A 16,916-nucleotide genomic window follows, 5' to 3' on the forward strand; every position below is an offset into this window, starting at 1 on the left:
GACGCCAAAATTAGTGCAAAAATCCCAGCGTCAGCAGCTGCACAGCGGAAAGCCCAGCTCTGCTGCATCTGTTCATTTAGATATGAGACTCCTGGATCAATATTTCCAATCCTCTTCATCTGTGAGACCCGGCCAGCAATATCAGCAAATAGAGGACAGGCTGGAAAATGCAGCCAGGATGTGAGGCCGGTGGGGTCAGACACTCAATGTATACAGTGCCACTATGCATGCCATCGATGGCCACAGGAAGGCGGAAAATCCATGCAAGTAGGGTACTGTTCTACCAGACTTTAAAGTTAGTGCCCTATGTGTGTATACAATAAGACCGCGATAGGCCAACAGCAATGGGACCTCATATGCACAGGAATACCAGAGGTTGTATTTGCCAAAAATTAAAGGGCCGAGGAGCGTTTTATTCTGCCATTGTCCACGGGTGTAGTCCGATTTCTATATTGCCCTAGTTAGATGCCAACGTTGCTAATATGGGGGCTACAGCCTTGTAACCATAGTTGTCAACAATCTTGAGACTGTCCTCAATTTTTGCAAAAAATCTTCAATAAGGGGCAGGTTTAGGTAACCCCATCCCAAACAGGTTTTGCCAGGGCAGAGGCTTAATGGTACTTTACACGCTACGATATTGTTAGCCGATGCTAGCGATGCCGAGCGCGATAGTCTCCGCCCCCGTCGTGCATAGATATCGTGTGATTGCTGCCGCAGCGAACATTATCGCTACGGCAGCGTCACACGCACTTACCTGGTCGGCGGCGTCGCTGTGACCGCCGAACAATCCCTCCTTCAAGGGGGAGGTGCATTCGGCGTCACAGTGACGTCACTAAGCAGGCGGCCAATAGAAACGGAGGAGCGGAGATGAGCGGGACGTAACATCCCGCCCACCTCCTTCCTTCCTCATAGCCGGTGGGACACAGGTTGCAGATGTTCCTCGCTCCTGCGGTGTCACACATAGCGATGTGTGCTGCCTCGGGAACGACAAACAACATTGCTAATGAGAGGTGACCGATTTTTGGTTTTAGAACGACCTCTCCGCGGCAAATGATTTTTGCCACTTTTGCAATAGTTTTATGTCATACATAAGTGTCACACGCTGCGATAACGTTAATGCCGCCGGATGTGCGTCACTAACAACGTGTGACCCCGACGATATCATAGCATGTAAAGCCCCCTTTACTCATACCTGCTTTAGTAAATGTGTCAAATGCATAGTAATATACGCTATCAATGACCGTACGTATTTCTTCCAGACCGAGCCCGGAGCAGCATGGTCTCTACAGAAAGTGCCTCGTCCACTTACGAAGAGCTGGCAAGAGCCTACGAGCACGCCAAGATGGAGGAGCAGCTGAGACACGCCAAATTCACCATCACAGAATGCTTCATATCAGACACCTCGTCAGAGCAGCTGACGGCAGGGACTAATGAGTACACGGACAGTCTGACCTCCAGCACTCCATCAGAGTCCGGGATATGCAGATTTACTGCATCACCCCCCAAACCTCTGGACGGCGGAAAAGTGCAAAATATGGCAGCTCCAAAGGCACATCGGCCAGGTAAGTGCATTATGGCCTTCTTCAGGCCCGGTATTCCTGTATGTCTATTTTACCTTTGCTGGATATCAAAATAAGATTGCACTCACCGATTTTGAGCAAACCCTTACCATGATGCACAGACCTGACATATGGTGGCTACACCTTTAGTCAATGGTAATTCTAAGCCATGGTTGTTGTTGGGTCTATTCCACTATTCCTCTTGTCTATAATTGCTACACCTAAGTCCGGATCCACACTTGCATGTGACCTGCACGAGGATGGAGTCACATCACCCGGCATGGACAGGAGCTTGCAACTGCATGGAAATACGTGACGCTGCACGCTCCTGTCCGGAGAGCGGGTGATGCAACTCCATCCTCGCGTCACTCACCCTCATCACCCCATCTTAAGCCCATGACGTACGTGTTTCTCGGACATTTCAGATTAATGACCCCGGGTGAAAAATTTACTCTGGGTGAAAAATATCCCATGTGAAAAATACTATTGCAACCCATTTCACTACTGGTTCTGTGGCTGGATATATTTTACAATTATGGGTGATTTAAAGGGTTTGTTCATCGCTGGGGAATTTATTTATTTATTTACTTAAATGCATGTATATGGGGCTAAAAATCATTTTTGGAATTCAGTTTCATTATAAGTTTTGCAGCTTTGATGTGGTTTGTGCTCATAATTCGGCTGAGAGGAGGAGTAGACCGCAGACTACAGACGCTTATAGTGCAAAATTTTTAATAAAACCTTATTAATAATATTGTTTTTAGTCAAAAATACATGCATTAAAGTAAGAAAATAAAAATTGCCCCAGAGGATGGAAAATCCCTTTAAGGAAGGCTAATGACTCGGCTTTTGCTTGGCAAAACTTAAAGGGTTATTCCTATCTGAAAGATCCTATCATTAAGGCTATGTTCACACAGGGCATTGTTATGCTTTTTTTTTTTTTTTTTGGCAACAAAGCCTGATCTTGGCAGTAAAGAAGCTGCGTTTTTTTGCTGTTTTTATGACATATTTTTGGTGTCATTTGTCTACAGTACATGTTAAAAAGAAAAATTAGGTTCATTGACCAAAAATGCAAACACCGCAGCTGCGCTTTTTTTCACTCTTTATTGCTGTCAATGATGGAAAAAAAAAAGCTGCAAAAACACTGAAAGAATTGACATACTGATTCTTTCAAAAACAGCATTTTGCCTTTTCAGTCAGGAAAAAAAGTGTGTGTCTGTGTACATGAGATTTCTGGAATATCAGGATTTCCTGGTACTGTAAAAAGCAGCTTTTTATTAGTGTAGATTTGCATAAAACCAATGAACAATGGAAAAAACGCCCTGTGTGAACATAGCCTATAGCATATAGTTCTCCTACTATAGCCATGACTCTTACATCATGTGCAGGGCATTGCAGCTTAGGTATCCATGGTTATGTGCACTCATATAGTGACAGTTAGTTAGTTTCTCATGGTCGTAACCACGGACACATGAGCTGCAATGTCCTGCGCAAGAGGTAAAAGACATGGCTATATGAGGAGAACTATACATACTGTATATATTTCTATACACTATACATTTCTCTTACCTCATGTGCAGGGCATTGCAACTTAAGTGGGCTTTACACGCTACGATTTCGCTACAGCGATCTCGTTGGGGTCACGGATTTTGTGACGCACATCCGGCCGCTGTAGCGATCTCATTGTGTGTGACTCCTAGGAGCAATTTTGGATCGTTGCAAAAACGTCCAAAATCACTCCTCGTTGACATGGGGGTCCGCTGCTAGTTATCGCTGCTGTCGCTGGGGCGAAGTTGATCCTCGTCCCTGCGGCAGCACACATCGCTACGTGTGACGCTGCAGGGACGAGGATCATCTCCTTACCTGCCTCCGGCCACAATGCGGAAGGAAGGAGGTGGGCGGGATGTTACGTCCCGATCATCTCCGCCCCTCCGCTTACATTGGGCAGCCGCTTAGGGACGTCACTGTGACGCCAAACGGACCGCCTCCTTAGAAAGGAGGCGGTTCGCCGGTCACAGCGACATCGAAGGACAGGTAAGTCCGTGTGACGGGGGTGCGCGATTTTGTGCGCGACAGGCAGCGATATGCCCGACGCGCACAAACGATGGGGGCAGGTCTCATGCTAGCGATATCGGGCTGGATATCGCAGCATGTAAAGCCACCCTTAGGTATCCATGGTTATGACCACGATCAACTGAATAACTGTCACTATATGAGTGGTCATAGGCTTGGATATATAAGCTACCATAATGCCCTGCATATGAGGTCAGAGGCATGGCTACATCAGGAGAAATATACTACATTTCTCTTACCTCATGTGCAGGGCATTGCAGCTAAGATATCCATGCTTACAACCATGAGCAACTAACTGTCAATATATAAGTGGACATAACCCTGGATACCAAAGCTCCTGCAATGCCCTGCATATGAGGCAAGAGACATGGCTACATCAGGAGAACTATACTACATTTCTAATTGGAGGTATTTGCTAATATTATTATTATCATACCTTCTACATATTGAGATAGGATCATGGAAATGGGAATGCCTCTTTAATGTCACCAGGCCGTGCCTCATTAAGAGGTATTTAAACAAAAGACAATAAGGGCGCATCCTTAGGGAAGTGTTTACATCTTAGCTATTTGGAGCTAAAATGCGAATAAAAAAAAATTAATGAATAAAAATAAAATTATATATATATATATATATATATATATATATATATATATATATATATATATATATATATATATATATATATATACACACATACAATATTATGTATGTGCATGCAGTGGACAGGATTACAGGGGCTGCTGAGGGGGCTATGCTATGCTGTTTCCTATAGTAGTGAAGCTTCAGAGGCCGCTGAGGTCCACTGTTTCCCCAGTCTCTGAGGATCCTATGGATAAATCATGAAGGTGTGTGTTACGGGGGGACCGGCAGATTAGGACCAGGGGGTATATATCCTAATCGCCAGTCGGGGCCCACCGTGCTCCAGATGACAAAGGAGCTGCTGGCACCTGAGGGTTAGGCGGAGACTATAGAGCTGGATGGCTCTGAGATAACCCAGGAACTCTGGGAACCGGTCACGTGTGTTGGGACACGTCAGACCGGACGACAACCCGATTAGCGTTTTGGTGCACCTAGCGCTACACCAACCACGTGTGCAGGAAAGACGTCAGGCCGTGTGGTAACCAGGTAGCGTTGACCGGAAGACCGCCACGAAAGCACCCTGTCGGCCACGTGTGTAGGACACGTCAGGCCGAGCGGTCCTCCGATTAGCGTTTCTGGCCACCTCTCGACTGGCCACGTGTGTGTAAGACACGTCAGGCCAGATGGGTACACCAGTAGCGTTGACCGGGAAGCCGAGGAGGATAAGGAACACCCTGTTAACTCCACAGGGGTCCTGGGGTACACTGTCCGTGCGCGTAGGGGGCACAACCGGACAGGTGGCACAGCAGGTGCGTTGTCCGTGTACGTAGGGGGCACAATCGGACAGGTGGCACAGCAGGTGCGTTGTCCGTGTACGTAGGGGGCACAATCAGACAGGTGGCGCAGCAGGTGCGTTGTCCGTGTGCGTAGGGGGCACAATTGGACAGGAAGCACAGCAGCCGCAACCCAGTTAACGCCACTGGGCTGCTAAAGCAAGACTGGAACGGCAGGAGGGAAGCACGGCGCCTGACCCTGATGTGCCGAGCCACGAATCTTGGCGTGACAGGCACCGTTCGCCTAACCCTACCTACCGCTTCCCAACATAGGCTTATGCCGCAATGAGGCTCTAACATGGAGGTGTGCTCTGACTGAGCAAATGTGAAGACTGCGCACCTCCATGTTGTCTCCAGCCCCTTTTATAACCTGGGTCCGCCCCAAACCCAGGGGGGAACCACCAAGGTCCAATAGCAGAGTGCCATGTCATCAGTGACGTCACATGCGACCTATCCGGAACCGCCACGTCATTGATGACCTCATGGCAGCCACGCCCCAAACACTTCACCAGTCATCGTCTGACGACCAATACTGAGGTGCCAGATCATAGGGGCGGGCCTCTGTGAGCCAGTCCGGAGTTGCCACGTCATCAGGACACCTGACACCCTCTGCCCTATCAGGGCCTGCCACCTCACGGACATGCTCAGTGAGGTCCTTACCGAACCTAGCCTCTGATGCACTAAGTGCCTGAGCATGCCCAGTAGCCTGAGCAACAGGCTCAGAAAGCAGACTATCAGTTTGAGCATGCTCAGTAGGCACATCCCAGAACTTAGACACCGCACGAAGTCCAAGTTCCTGTGCAAAGAGGCTGTTAGGGTTAATTGTGGGGGCATGCTCAGTAGCCTGAACTGAGGACTTAGTCTCAGACATAACACAATCAGGCTGAGCATGCTCACTAGGCAAAACACCGGGCTTAAACTCTGGCTGGGGTAAATCAGCGCACGCATGCGCACTAGCCGCCTCTCCACACTTAGACATGGTGGAAGGAACAGCCAACTGGACGACCCGAGGCACGGCCAAGAACGGCAGCCGGCGCCTGGGCGCAACAGGAACCGCAGCAGGCTGCTTGCGGCTATGGCGGCGCCGGTTCGTAACAGTGTGTCCCTTTAAATATCCCAAGCATAAGTCACATGACAGTGCAGGGAAAGTGGGCGGAGCTGTCTCAGTTTAGCCGTCGTTTTGGCTCCTCGGGGGCCATTTATTGAGGGTAATAGTTGCAACTGTTTCAGCACTAATAGGAAAACTTTCTGAAGGCATAATGTCGCTTTAAGATGACGTCCCTTTAAGAATCAGTGGCCTCTGCGGTCCCTGTGCTTATTGTTTGCCGCCAGTGTCACAGCCGGCAGAGAACCTTTATGTGGCCGCTCTCCTCTGTGGGTAAACAATGGTTAGAACCAAAGGGTGACATTTTCTAGACTCGCTGGAAACAATCCGCCCGTTGCATCGTGCCGCCACACGCGATTCACCTGTCAGACGCCGACGCCGCTGGGTTATTTTTAAACCTGAGGATTTTCATAACAAGAATGTTGTGGAAACAAAAAAAAAATAGTTTTACTTGTCAGAAAACCAACCAACCAGCAATGGTTTGACAAGCCGCGTATTTAACAGCTCAACATCAGGACGGAACATTCTTTTTTTTTTTTTTTTTTAATCTTTTTTTTTTTCTTTTTTTTTAAGTTAGTCCGAAAAAGATTCTACATTTTAATTTCATGCTTTTGTAATTTTAATTGTGCCTGGCAGACGCCTCGTATCAACAATATCTTCTGACAGTATAGTAATGAAGCTGGAGCAGCTTTCGGGCATTCATTTGTGTCCATCGTGGCTAAGCTGAAGATTTATTTAAAGGGCCATGAAACTAAAAGTGACTGTTCACCACATATGTTGAATATTCTATGTTAATATATCTGTATAGTATAGATATAGCTTTAAAAGATAAAAATCTGACTTGCTGCAGCCACCACTAGGGGGAGCTCAGTAGCCTATTGCATACTGGACGTACCTAATAATAAAACAATATGCTGTGAGCTCCCCCTAGTGCTGGCTGCAGGCATACAGTGTTGTATCATTTAGCTCTATGTCTATCCCGTACGACCTCTACTTTAAGATGTAAGAAAAAAAAGGTTAAGTGCCGCCGATAGTCCAGAGCTTGCACCTCTAATTATACTTTTGATGCGCTAACCTATGAAAAGACAACTACTGGGGTCTGTTATATCTGTAACAATGTATCAATGACAATACTAAGGTCTCGAGCAATAACAGAAGAAATGATTAAGAAGTTGTGTCCGAAATATGTATGCCATGTGTTTTAAATGTTTTCTAATGGATTGGTGAAGGGGTTTGTATTTTTTCTATTAATACAGTATGGATTTTTTGGATAACCCAGCTGCAGGATTCCTTGATTTTCCTACGATAATACTGCCCCCTACGTGCAAAAATATAACTACTATAATACTGCTCCTATGTACAAGAATATAACTACTATAATACTGCCCCTATGTACAAGAATATAACTACTATAATACTGCCCCTATGTACAAGAATATAACTACTATAATACTGCCCTCTATGTACAAGAATATAACTACTATAATACTGCCCCCTATGTATAAGAATATAACTACTATAATACTGCTCCTATGTACAAGAATATAACTACTATAATACTGCCCCCTACGTGCAAAAATATAACTACTATAATACTGCCCCTATGTACAAGAATATAACTACTATAATACTGCCCCTATGTACAAGAATATAACTTCTATAATACTGCCTTCTATGTACAAGAATATAACTACTATAATACTGCCCCCTATGTATAAGAATATAACTACTATAATACTGCTCCTATGTACAAGAATATAACTACTATAATACTGCTCCCTATGTACAAGAATATAACTACTATAATACTGCCCCTATGTACAAGAATATAACTACTATAATACTGCCCCCTATGTACAAGAATATAACTACTATAATATTGCCCCTATGTACAAGAATATAACTACTATAATACTGCCCCCTATGTACAAGAATATAACTACTATAATATTGCCCCTATGTACAAGAATATAACTACTATAATACTGCCCCCTATGTATAAGAATATAACTACTATAATACTGCCCCTATGTACAAGAATATAACTACTATAATACTGCTCCCTATGTACAAGAATATAACTACTATAATACTGCCCCTATGTACAAGAATATAACTACTATAATACTGCCCCCTATGTACAAGAATATAACTACTATAATATTGCCCCTATGTACAAGAATATAACTACTATAATACTGCCCCTATGTACAAGAATATAACTACTATAATACTGCCCCCTATGTACAAGAATATAACTACTATAATACTGCCCCTATGTACAAGAATATAACTACTATAATACTGCCCCTATGTACAAGAATATAACTACTATAATACTGCTCCTATGTACAAGAATATAACTACTATAATACTGCTCCTATGTACAAGAATATAACTACTATAATACTGCCCCTATGTACAAGAATATAACTACTATAATACTGCTCCTATGTACAAGAATATAACTACTATAATACTGCTCCTATGTACAAGAATATAACTACTATAATACTGCTCCTATATACAAGAATATAACTACTATAATACTGCCCCTATGTACAAGAATATAACTACTATAATACTGCCCCCTATGTACAAGAATATAACTACTATAATACTGCTCCTATGTACAAGAATATAACTACTATAATACTGCCCCTATGTACAAGAATATAACTACTATAATACTGCTCCTATGTACAAGAATATAACTACTATAATACTGCTCCTATGTACAAGAATATAACTACTATAATACTGCCCCTATGTACAAGAATAAAACTACTATAATACTGCCCCCTATGTACAAGAATATAATTACTATAATACTGCTCCCTATGTGCAAGAATATAACTACTATAATACTGCCCCTATGTACAAGAATATAACTACTATAATACTGTCCCCTATGTACAAGAATATAACTACTATAATACTGTCCCCTATGTACAAGAATATAACTACTATAATACTGCCCCTATGTACAAGAATATAACTACTATAATACTGCTCCTATGTACAAGAATATAACTACTATAATACTGCTCCTATGTACAAGAATATAACTACTATAATACTGCCCCTATGTACAAGAATAAAACTACTATAATACTGCCCCCTATGTACAAGAATATAATTACTATAATACTGCTCCCTATGTACAAGAATATAACTACTATAATACTGCCCCTATGTACAAGAATATAACTACTATAATACTGCCCCCTATGTACAAGAATATAACTACTATAATACTGCTCCTATGTACAAGAATATAACTACTATAATACTGCTCCTATGTACAAGAATATAACTACTATAATACTGCCCCTATGTACAAGAATATAACTACTATAATACTGCCCCTATGTACAAGAATATAACTACTATACTACCCCAATGTACAAGAATATAACTACTATAATACTGCCTCTATGAACAACAGTACAGTCAAGTTTTGAGAATGCTACAAATATTAATTTTTACAAAGTCTACTGCTTCAGTTTTTCTAATGGCAATTTGCATATACTCCAGAATGTCATAAAGAGTGATCAGCTTAACAGCAATTACTTACAAAGTCAATATTGGTTAAGAAAATGAACTTTCACCCCCAAAACACATTTCAACATCATTGCATTCCAGCCTTAAAAGGAGCAGCTAACATTGTTTTAGTGATTGTTCCATTAACACAGGTGTGGGTGTTGATGAGGACAGGGCTGGCGATCAATCAGTCATGATTAAGTAAGAATGACACCTCTGGACACTTTAAAAGGAGGCTGGTGCTTGGTATCATTGTTTCTTTTCAGTTAACCATGGTTATCTCTAAAGAAACACGTGCAGCCATCATTGCTCTGCATCAAAAATGGCCTAACAGGGAAGAGTATCGCAGCTACAAAGATTGCACCTCAGTCAACAATCTATCGCATCATCAAGAACTTCAAGGCGAGAGCTTCCATTGTTGCCAAAAAGGCTCCAGGGCGCCCAAGAAAGACCAGCAAACGCCAGGACCATATCTTAAAACTGTTTCAGCTGCGGGATGGGACTCCCAGCAGTGGCGAGCTAGCGCAGCAATGGCAGCAGGCTGGTGTGAGTGCTTCTGCACGCACTGTGCGGCGGAGACTGCTGAGCAAGGCCTGGTTTCAAGGAGGGCAGCAAAGAAGCCTCTTCTCTCCAGAAAAAACATCAGGGACCGACTGATATTCTGCAAAAGGTACAGGGAGTGGACTGCTGAGGACTGGGGTAAAGTCATTTCTCAGATGAATCCCTTTTCGATTGTTTGGGACATCTGGAAAACAGCTTATTAGGAGAAGAAGAGGTGAGCGCTAGCACCAGTCTTGTCTCATGCCAACTGTTAAGCATCCTGAAACCATTCATGTGCGGGGTTGCTTCTCAGCCAAGGGAATCGCACCACTCACAGTCTTGCCTAAAAACACAGCCATGAATAAAGAATGGGACCAGAATGTCCTCCAAGAGCAACTTCTCCCAACTGTCCAAGAGCAGTTTGGCGCCCAACAATGCCTTTTCCAGCATGATGGAGCACCTTGCCATAAAGCAAAGGTGATCACTAAATGGCTCATGGAACAAAACATAGAGATTTTGGGTCCATGTCCTGGAAACTCCCCAGATCTTAATCCCATTGAGAACTTGTGGGCAATCATCAAGAGACGGGTGGACAAACAAAAACCAACAAATTCTGGCAAAATGCAAGCATTGCTTATGCAAGAATGGACAGCTATCAGTCAGGATTTGCTCCAGAAGGTGATTGAGACAATGCCAGGGAGAATTGCAGAGGTCCTGAAGAAGAAGGGTCAACACTGCAAATATTGACTTGCTGCATTAACTCATTCTAACTGTCAATAGAACCTTCTGGTCTCATAATATGATTGCAATTATATTTCTGTATGTGATGTAAACATCAGACAAACACAATTAAGAACCAGAGGGAACAGATCAGGTGAAAATAGCATTTTGGTGTCATTCTCAAAACGTTTGGCCATGACAACTACTATAATACTGCCCCTATGTACAAGAATATAACTACTATAATACTGCCGCCTATATACAAGAATATAACTGCTATAATACTGCCGCCTATATACAAGAATATAACTGCTATAATACTGCCCCTATGTACAAGAATATAACTACTATAATACTGCCCCTATGTACAAGAATATAACTACTATAATACTGCCCCTATGTAGAAGAATATAACTACTATAATACTGCTCCTATGTACAAGAATATAACTACTATAATACTGCCCCTATGTACAAGAATATAACTGTTATAATACTGCCCCCTATGTACAAGAATATAACTACTATAATACTGCCCCCTATGTACAAGAATATAACTACTATAATACTGCTCCTATGTACAAGAATATAACTACTATAATACTGCCCCTATGTACAAGAATATAACTACTATAATACTGCCCCCTATGTACAAGAATATAACTACTATAATACTGCCCCTATGTACAAGAATATAGACTACTATAATACTGCTCCTATGTACAAGAATATAACTACTATAATACTGCCCCCTATGTACAAGAATATAACTGCTATAATACTGCCCCTGTGTACTGTTATATACGGTACCTACTGTAATATGGCACTTGGCTTGTACCTGTCCTATCGGATGATGTATGCTGCTTCTTTCCTCCTCACACATAGTTTCTCCGCTGTGCGTGTCGCTGCTCATCGATTGCTCTCCAGTTTCTCAGCAGATAATGGCTTCTCCCCTTGTAGACGGGGTCGGAGTTGCTCCGCTCTATCCCCAGTGAGTGTGCGGATTCTTATAGAGTGGTTTATGGATTCCGGTATGCGCGGCAGCTCCTGTTTTAGGTTGTTTGGACTCCAGGGAAAGCTGAAGTAAAAGAAACACCGTTTTATCACTGATAGGGAAAGATAAAAGATTAACTCATTGTTTGCCTATAGGTGGCGCCAGCACCAAAGCTCTTGTGTCCTGCTCTTATAGGGACACAACTCATGCATTGTGAGGGGGGCAGAGAATGGCACAATGATCACCAAATATCATGTGCATAGTCCAACACTGGTAACTTTGCCCATGCAGCTCTGGATGTGAAAGGAGAAGAAAAAATGGGACATACTTTTTTATGTAGATTTGAAATGTATGATGAAATTCTGCAGTCACCACTAGAGGGAGCAGAATTCAGTGTATTAATCATTCCGCTCCTGAGCTCCCTCTAGTGGTGGCTGCAGAGAGAGAGAATTGTATCACTTTGGTGGAGATTTGGAGCCCTGAAAATCAAACCTCCAGCCACTATAAGGATATATGAAGAGATTAGACACCACAGAAGGAACCTATTTTGGATTCTGTGATGGATCTGCCCTTTAAGGACACACAGGATAGATATTGGATGGAGAACATGCTTTGCATTGGAGGAGAAGGAAGCAGCTGAGCGCGGCAGGGGCTGGGTGTTGTATAAATCATGTCAGACAGATCATTACTGTAGATGGAGGAAATCACCCATAAGTGGCCGCGGCTCCTAACTATAAAACTGCAGCCTCCACATTCAGTGATCCATAGTCCTCATCCAGAGGAGGAGGCCTCTATATATAGGAGGCAACCAGCTGTATAGCCTGCACCATAACACTCATCATCCATGGAATGTCCTATGTATGGAGTGTATCATCGACATGTTGGGGGTTGTAGTTCTGTGCATGAACCCATTATTCTGTATGGAGGACTATGTGGGGCCCATTATTCTGTATGGAGGGCTATGCAGGGCCCATTATTCTGTATGGAGGACTATGTGGGGCCCATTATTCTGTATGGAGGACTATGTGGGGCCCATTATTCTGTATGGAGGGCTATGCAGGGCCCATTATTCTGTATGGAGGACTATGTGGGGCCCATTATTCTGTATGGAGGACTATGTGGGGCCCATTATTCTGTATGGAGGACTATGTGGGGCCCATTATTCTGTATGGAGGGCTATGTGGGGCCCATTATTCTGTATGGAGGGCTATGCAGGGCCCATTATTCTGTATGGAGGACTATGTGGGGCCCATTATTCTGTATGGAGGACTATGTGGGGCCCATTATTCTGTATGGAGGACTATGTGGGGCCCATTATTCTGTATGGAGGGCTATGTGGGGCCCATTATTCTGTATGGAGGACTATGTGGGGCCCATTATTCTGTATGGAGGACTATGTGGGGCCCATTATTCTGTATGGAGGACTATGTGGGGCCCATTATTCTGTATGGAGGACTATGTGGAGCCCATTATTCTGTATGGAGGACTATGTGGGGCCCATTATTCTGTATGGAGGACTATGTGGGGCCCATTATTCTGTATGGAGGACTATGTGGGGCCCATTATTCTGTATGGAGGACTATGTGGGGCCCATTATTCTGTATGGAGGGCTATGTGGGGCCCATTATTCTGTATGGAGGACTATGTGGGGCCCATTATTCTGTATGGAGGACTATGTGGGGCCCATTATTCTGTATGGAGGGCTATGTGGGGCCCATTATTCTATGTGGGGCCCATTATTCTGTATGGAGGGCTATGTGGGGCCCATTATTCTGTATAGAGGACTATGTGGGGCCCATTATTCTGTATGGAGGACTATGTGGGGTCCATTATTCTGTATGAAGGACTATGTGGGGCCCATTATTCTGTATGGAGGACTATGTGGGGCCCATTATTCTGTATGGAGGACTATGTGGGGCCCATTATTCTGTATGGAAAGGTCTGTGGGGCCCATTATTCTGTATGGAGGGCTATGTGGGGCCCATTATTCTGTATGGAAAGGTCTGTGGGGCCCATTATTCTGTATGGATAGCTATGTGGGGCCCATTATTCTGTATGGATAGCTATGTGGGGCCCATTATTCTGTATGGAGAGCTATGTGGGGTCCATTATTCTGTATGGAGGGCTATGTGGGGCCCATTATTCTGTATGGAGGACTATGTGGGGCCCATTATTCTGTATGGAGGACTATGTGGGGCCCATTATTCTGTATGGAGGACTATGTGGGGCCCATTATTCTGTATGGAGGGCTATGTGGGGCCCATTATTCTATGTGGGGCCCATTATTCTGTATGGAGGGCTATGTGGGGCCCATTATTCTGTATAGAGGACTATGTGGGGCCCATTATTCTGTATGGAGGACTATGTGGGGCCCATTATTCTGTATGGAGGACTATGTGGGGCCCATTATTCTATATGGAGGACTATGTGGGGCACATTTTTCTGTATGGAGGACTATGTGGGGCCCATTATTCTGTATGGAGGGCTATGTGGGGCCCATTATTCTGTATGGATAGCTATGTGGGGCCCATTATTCTGTATGGATAGCTATGTGGGGCCCATTATTCTGTATGGAGAGCTATGTGGGGTCCATTATTCTGTATGGAGGGCTATGTGGGGCCCATTATTCTGTATGGAGGACTATGTGGGGCCCATTATTCTGTATGGAGGACTATGTGGGGCCCATTATTCTGTATGGAGGACTATGTGGGGCCCATTATTCTGTATGGAGGACTATGTGGGGCCCATTATTCTATATGGAGGACTATGTGGGGCACATTTTTCTGTATGGAGGACTATGTGGGGCCCATTATTCTGTATGGAGGGCTATGTGGGGCCCATTATTCTGTATGGAGGACTATGTGGAGCCCATTATTCTGTATGGAGGGCTATGTGGGGCCCATTATTCTGTATGGAGGACTATGTGGGGCCCATTATTCTGTATGGAAGACTATGTGGGGCCCATTATTCTGTATGGAAACGTCTGTGGGGCCCATTATTCTGTATGGAGGGGTATGTGGGGCCCATTATTCTGTATGGAGAGCTATGTGGGGCCCATTATTCTGTATGGAGGACTATGTGGGGTCCATTATTCTGTATGGAGGGCTATGTGGGGCCCATTATTCTGTATGGAAACGTCTGTGGGGCCCATTATTCTGTATGGAGGGGTATGTGGGGTCCATTATTCTGTATGGAGGGCTATGTGGGGCCATTATTCTGTATGGAGGACTATGTGGGGCCATTATTCTATATGGAGGACTATGTGGGGCTCATTATTCTGTATGGAGGGCTATGTGGGGCCATTATTCTATATGGAGGACTATGTGGGGCTCATTATTCTGTATGGAGGGCTATGTGGGGCCCATTATTCTGTATGGAGGACTATGTGGGGCCCATTATTCTGTATGGAGGACTATGTGGGGCCCATTATTCTGTATGGAGGGCTATGTGGGGCCCATTATTCTGTATGGAGGACTATGTGGGGCCATTATTCTGTATGGAGGGCTATGTGGGGCCCATTATTCTGTATGGAGGGCTATGTGGGGCCCATAATTCTGTATGGAGGACTATGTGGGGTCCATTATTCTGTATGGAGGACTATGTGGGGCCCATTATTCTGTATGGAGGACTATGTGGGGCCCATTATTCTGTATGGAGGACTATGTGGGGCCCATTACTTCTGTATGGAGGACTATGAGGGGCCCATTATTCTGTATGGAGGACTATGTGGGTCCCATTATTCTGTATGGAGGGCTATGTAGGGCCCATTATTCTGTATGGAGGGCTATGTGGGGCCCATTATTCTTTTTTAAAATTCTTTATTTTTAAGTGAAAACCTTCAACATAACATAATACAGTTCTTATGACCAATCAGGCCAATTTGCGCTACAATACATATATCATTAACAAGATGCCAAACGGGAAATATATATTTGTATCTTGCTGAATCACGTTCCTTCATATATCTCCTCCCGGGTTCCTGATAAGTCTAGGTTCCACCACACTTTTTCTTTAATACAGATTCACATTAAAACAGATAACGAAGGTGACTCACAAATACATGTGAAACAAGAAAGATAGTAGAAAGGCTAGAGAAGAAAGAGAAGTTATTAGGCAATCCGTGTGAGAAGAATAGAAAAGTAGGAAGAAAGATGGGAGGGGGAGGGGAAGAGAGGGAGGGAAGAGGGGGGGTAGGGAGGGGAATTCAGCTAAGTGTTGCGGACTGCGGTTCCATCGGCAGCCACATCGCCCCCCACCAGGACGCTATATTCCTCTGAATGTTGGAAGTCCAACCATTCTCGCCAAGTGGACCAGAATTTCTCATATGTATCATGCAGCGAGGAGGTTAAATCCTCCATGTACATGAGGTCATTGACCTTATTGATCCATTGGACCAACGTGGGAGGGGTCGTGCTCCTCCATCTTTCAGGTATGCATACTCTCGCAGCCATAATAAGGAATTTCCTCAAAGAATTCTTGTAGGTTTTTCAGGGACCCCACAGTGATGCAATAGGGCAGCAGCAGGTCCCAGCTCCTCGTCATTGCCAGTAACCTGGCGAATGGTGTCGGACACTCCCTTCCAGAAGGGCCGGATCGCCTCACACCCCCAAAACACATGTAAAATGTTACCCTCTGCTGTGCCACATCTCCAACATGTGGGGTCTACTGTTGGAAACATGACATGTAACCTGGAGGGTACTCTGTACCATCTGGATAACAGTTTATAGCTAGCCTCCTGGAACCTGGAGCTGATGGAAGATGCGTGTGCCAATCTGAAGATCCGTTCCCACTGTATTGGTGTCAGCTGGATACCCAAATCACATTCCCATTGTGAAGCAAACGGGGGAAGTTGTTGGTCAGGGGACGAAGACAAAAGTGAATAAACCACTGAAAGCGAATGTCGTATTGTGCCTGAACCCATACACAATTTTTCAAACTGTGTCTTAGGACGTTGAAAGTGGGTCCTAG

General features: G+C 44.2%; 1 protein-coding gene across 2 annotated transcripts in view; it reads left to right on the forward strand.

The window, feature by feature from the left end:
* Window positions 1–16,916, forward strand: part of DSCAM (DS cell adhesion molecule) — a 656,562-nt gene that overhangs the window by 610,273 nt on the left and 29,373 nt on the right. For both annotated transcript variants that reach the window (XM_075334961.1, XM_075334962.1), the window contains exon 32: window positions 1,260–1,562. In XM_075334961.1, coding sequence (XP_075191076.1) covers window positions 1,260–1,562 — 303 coding nt within the window. The remainder of the gene's footprint in view (window positions 1–1,259; window positions 1,563–16,916) is intronic.

The sequence above is a fragment of the Anomaloglossus baeobatrachus genome, chromosome 2 (assembly GCF_048569485.1).
Source record: "Anomaloglossus baeobatrachus isolate aAnoBae1 chromosome 2, aAnoBae1.hap1, whole genome shotgun sequence".
Classification (NCBI taxonomy): domain Eukaryota; kingdom Metazoa; phylum Chordata; class Amphibia; order Anura; family Aromobatidae; genus Anomaloglossus; species Anomaloglossus baeobatrachus.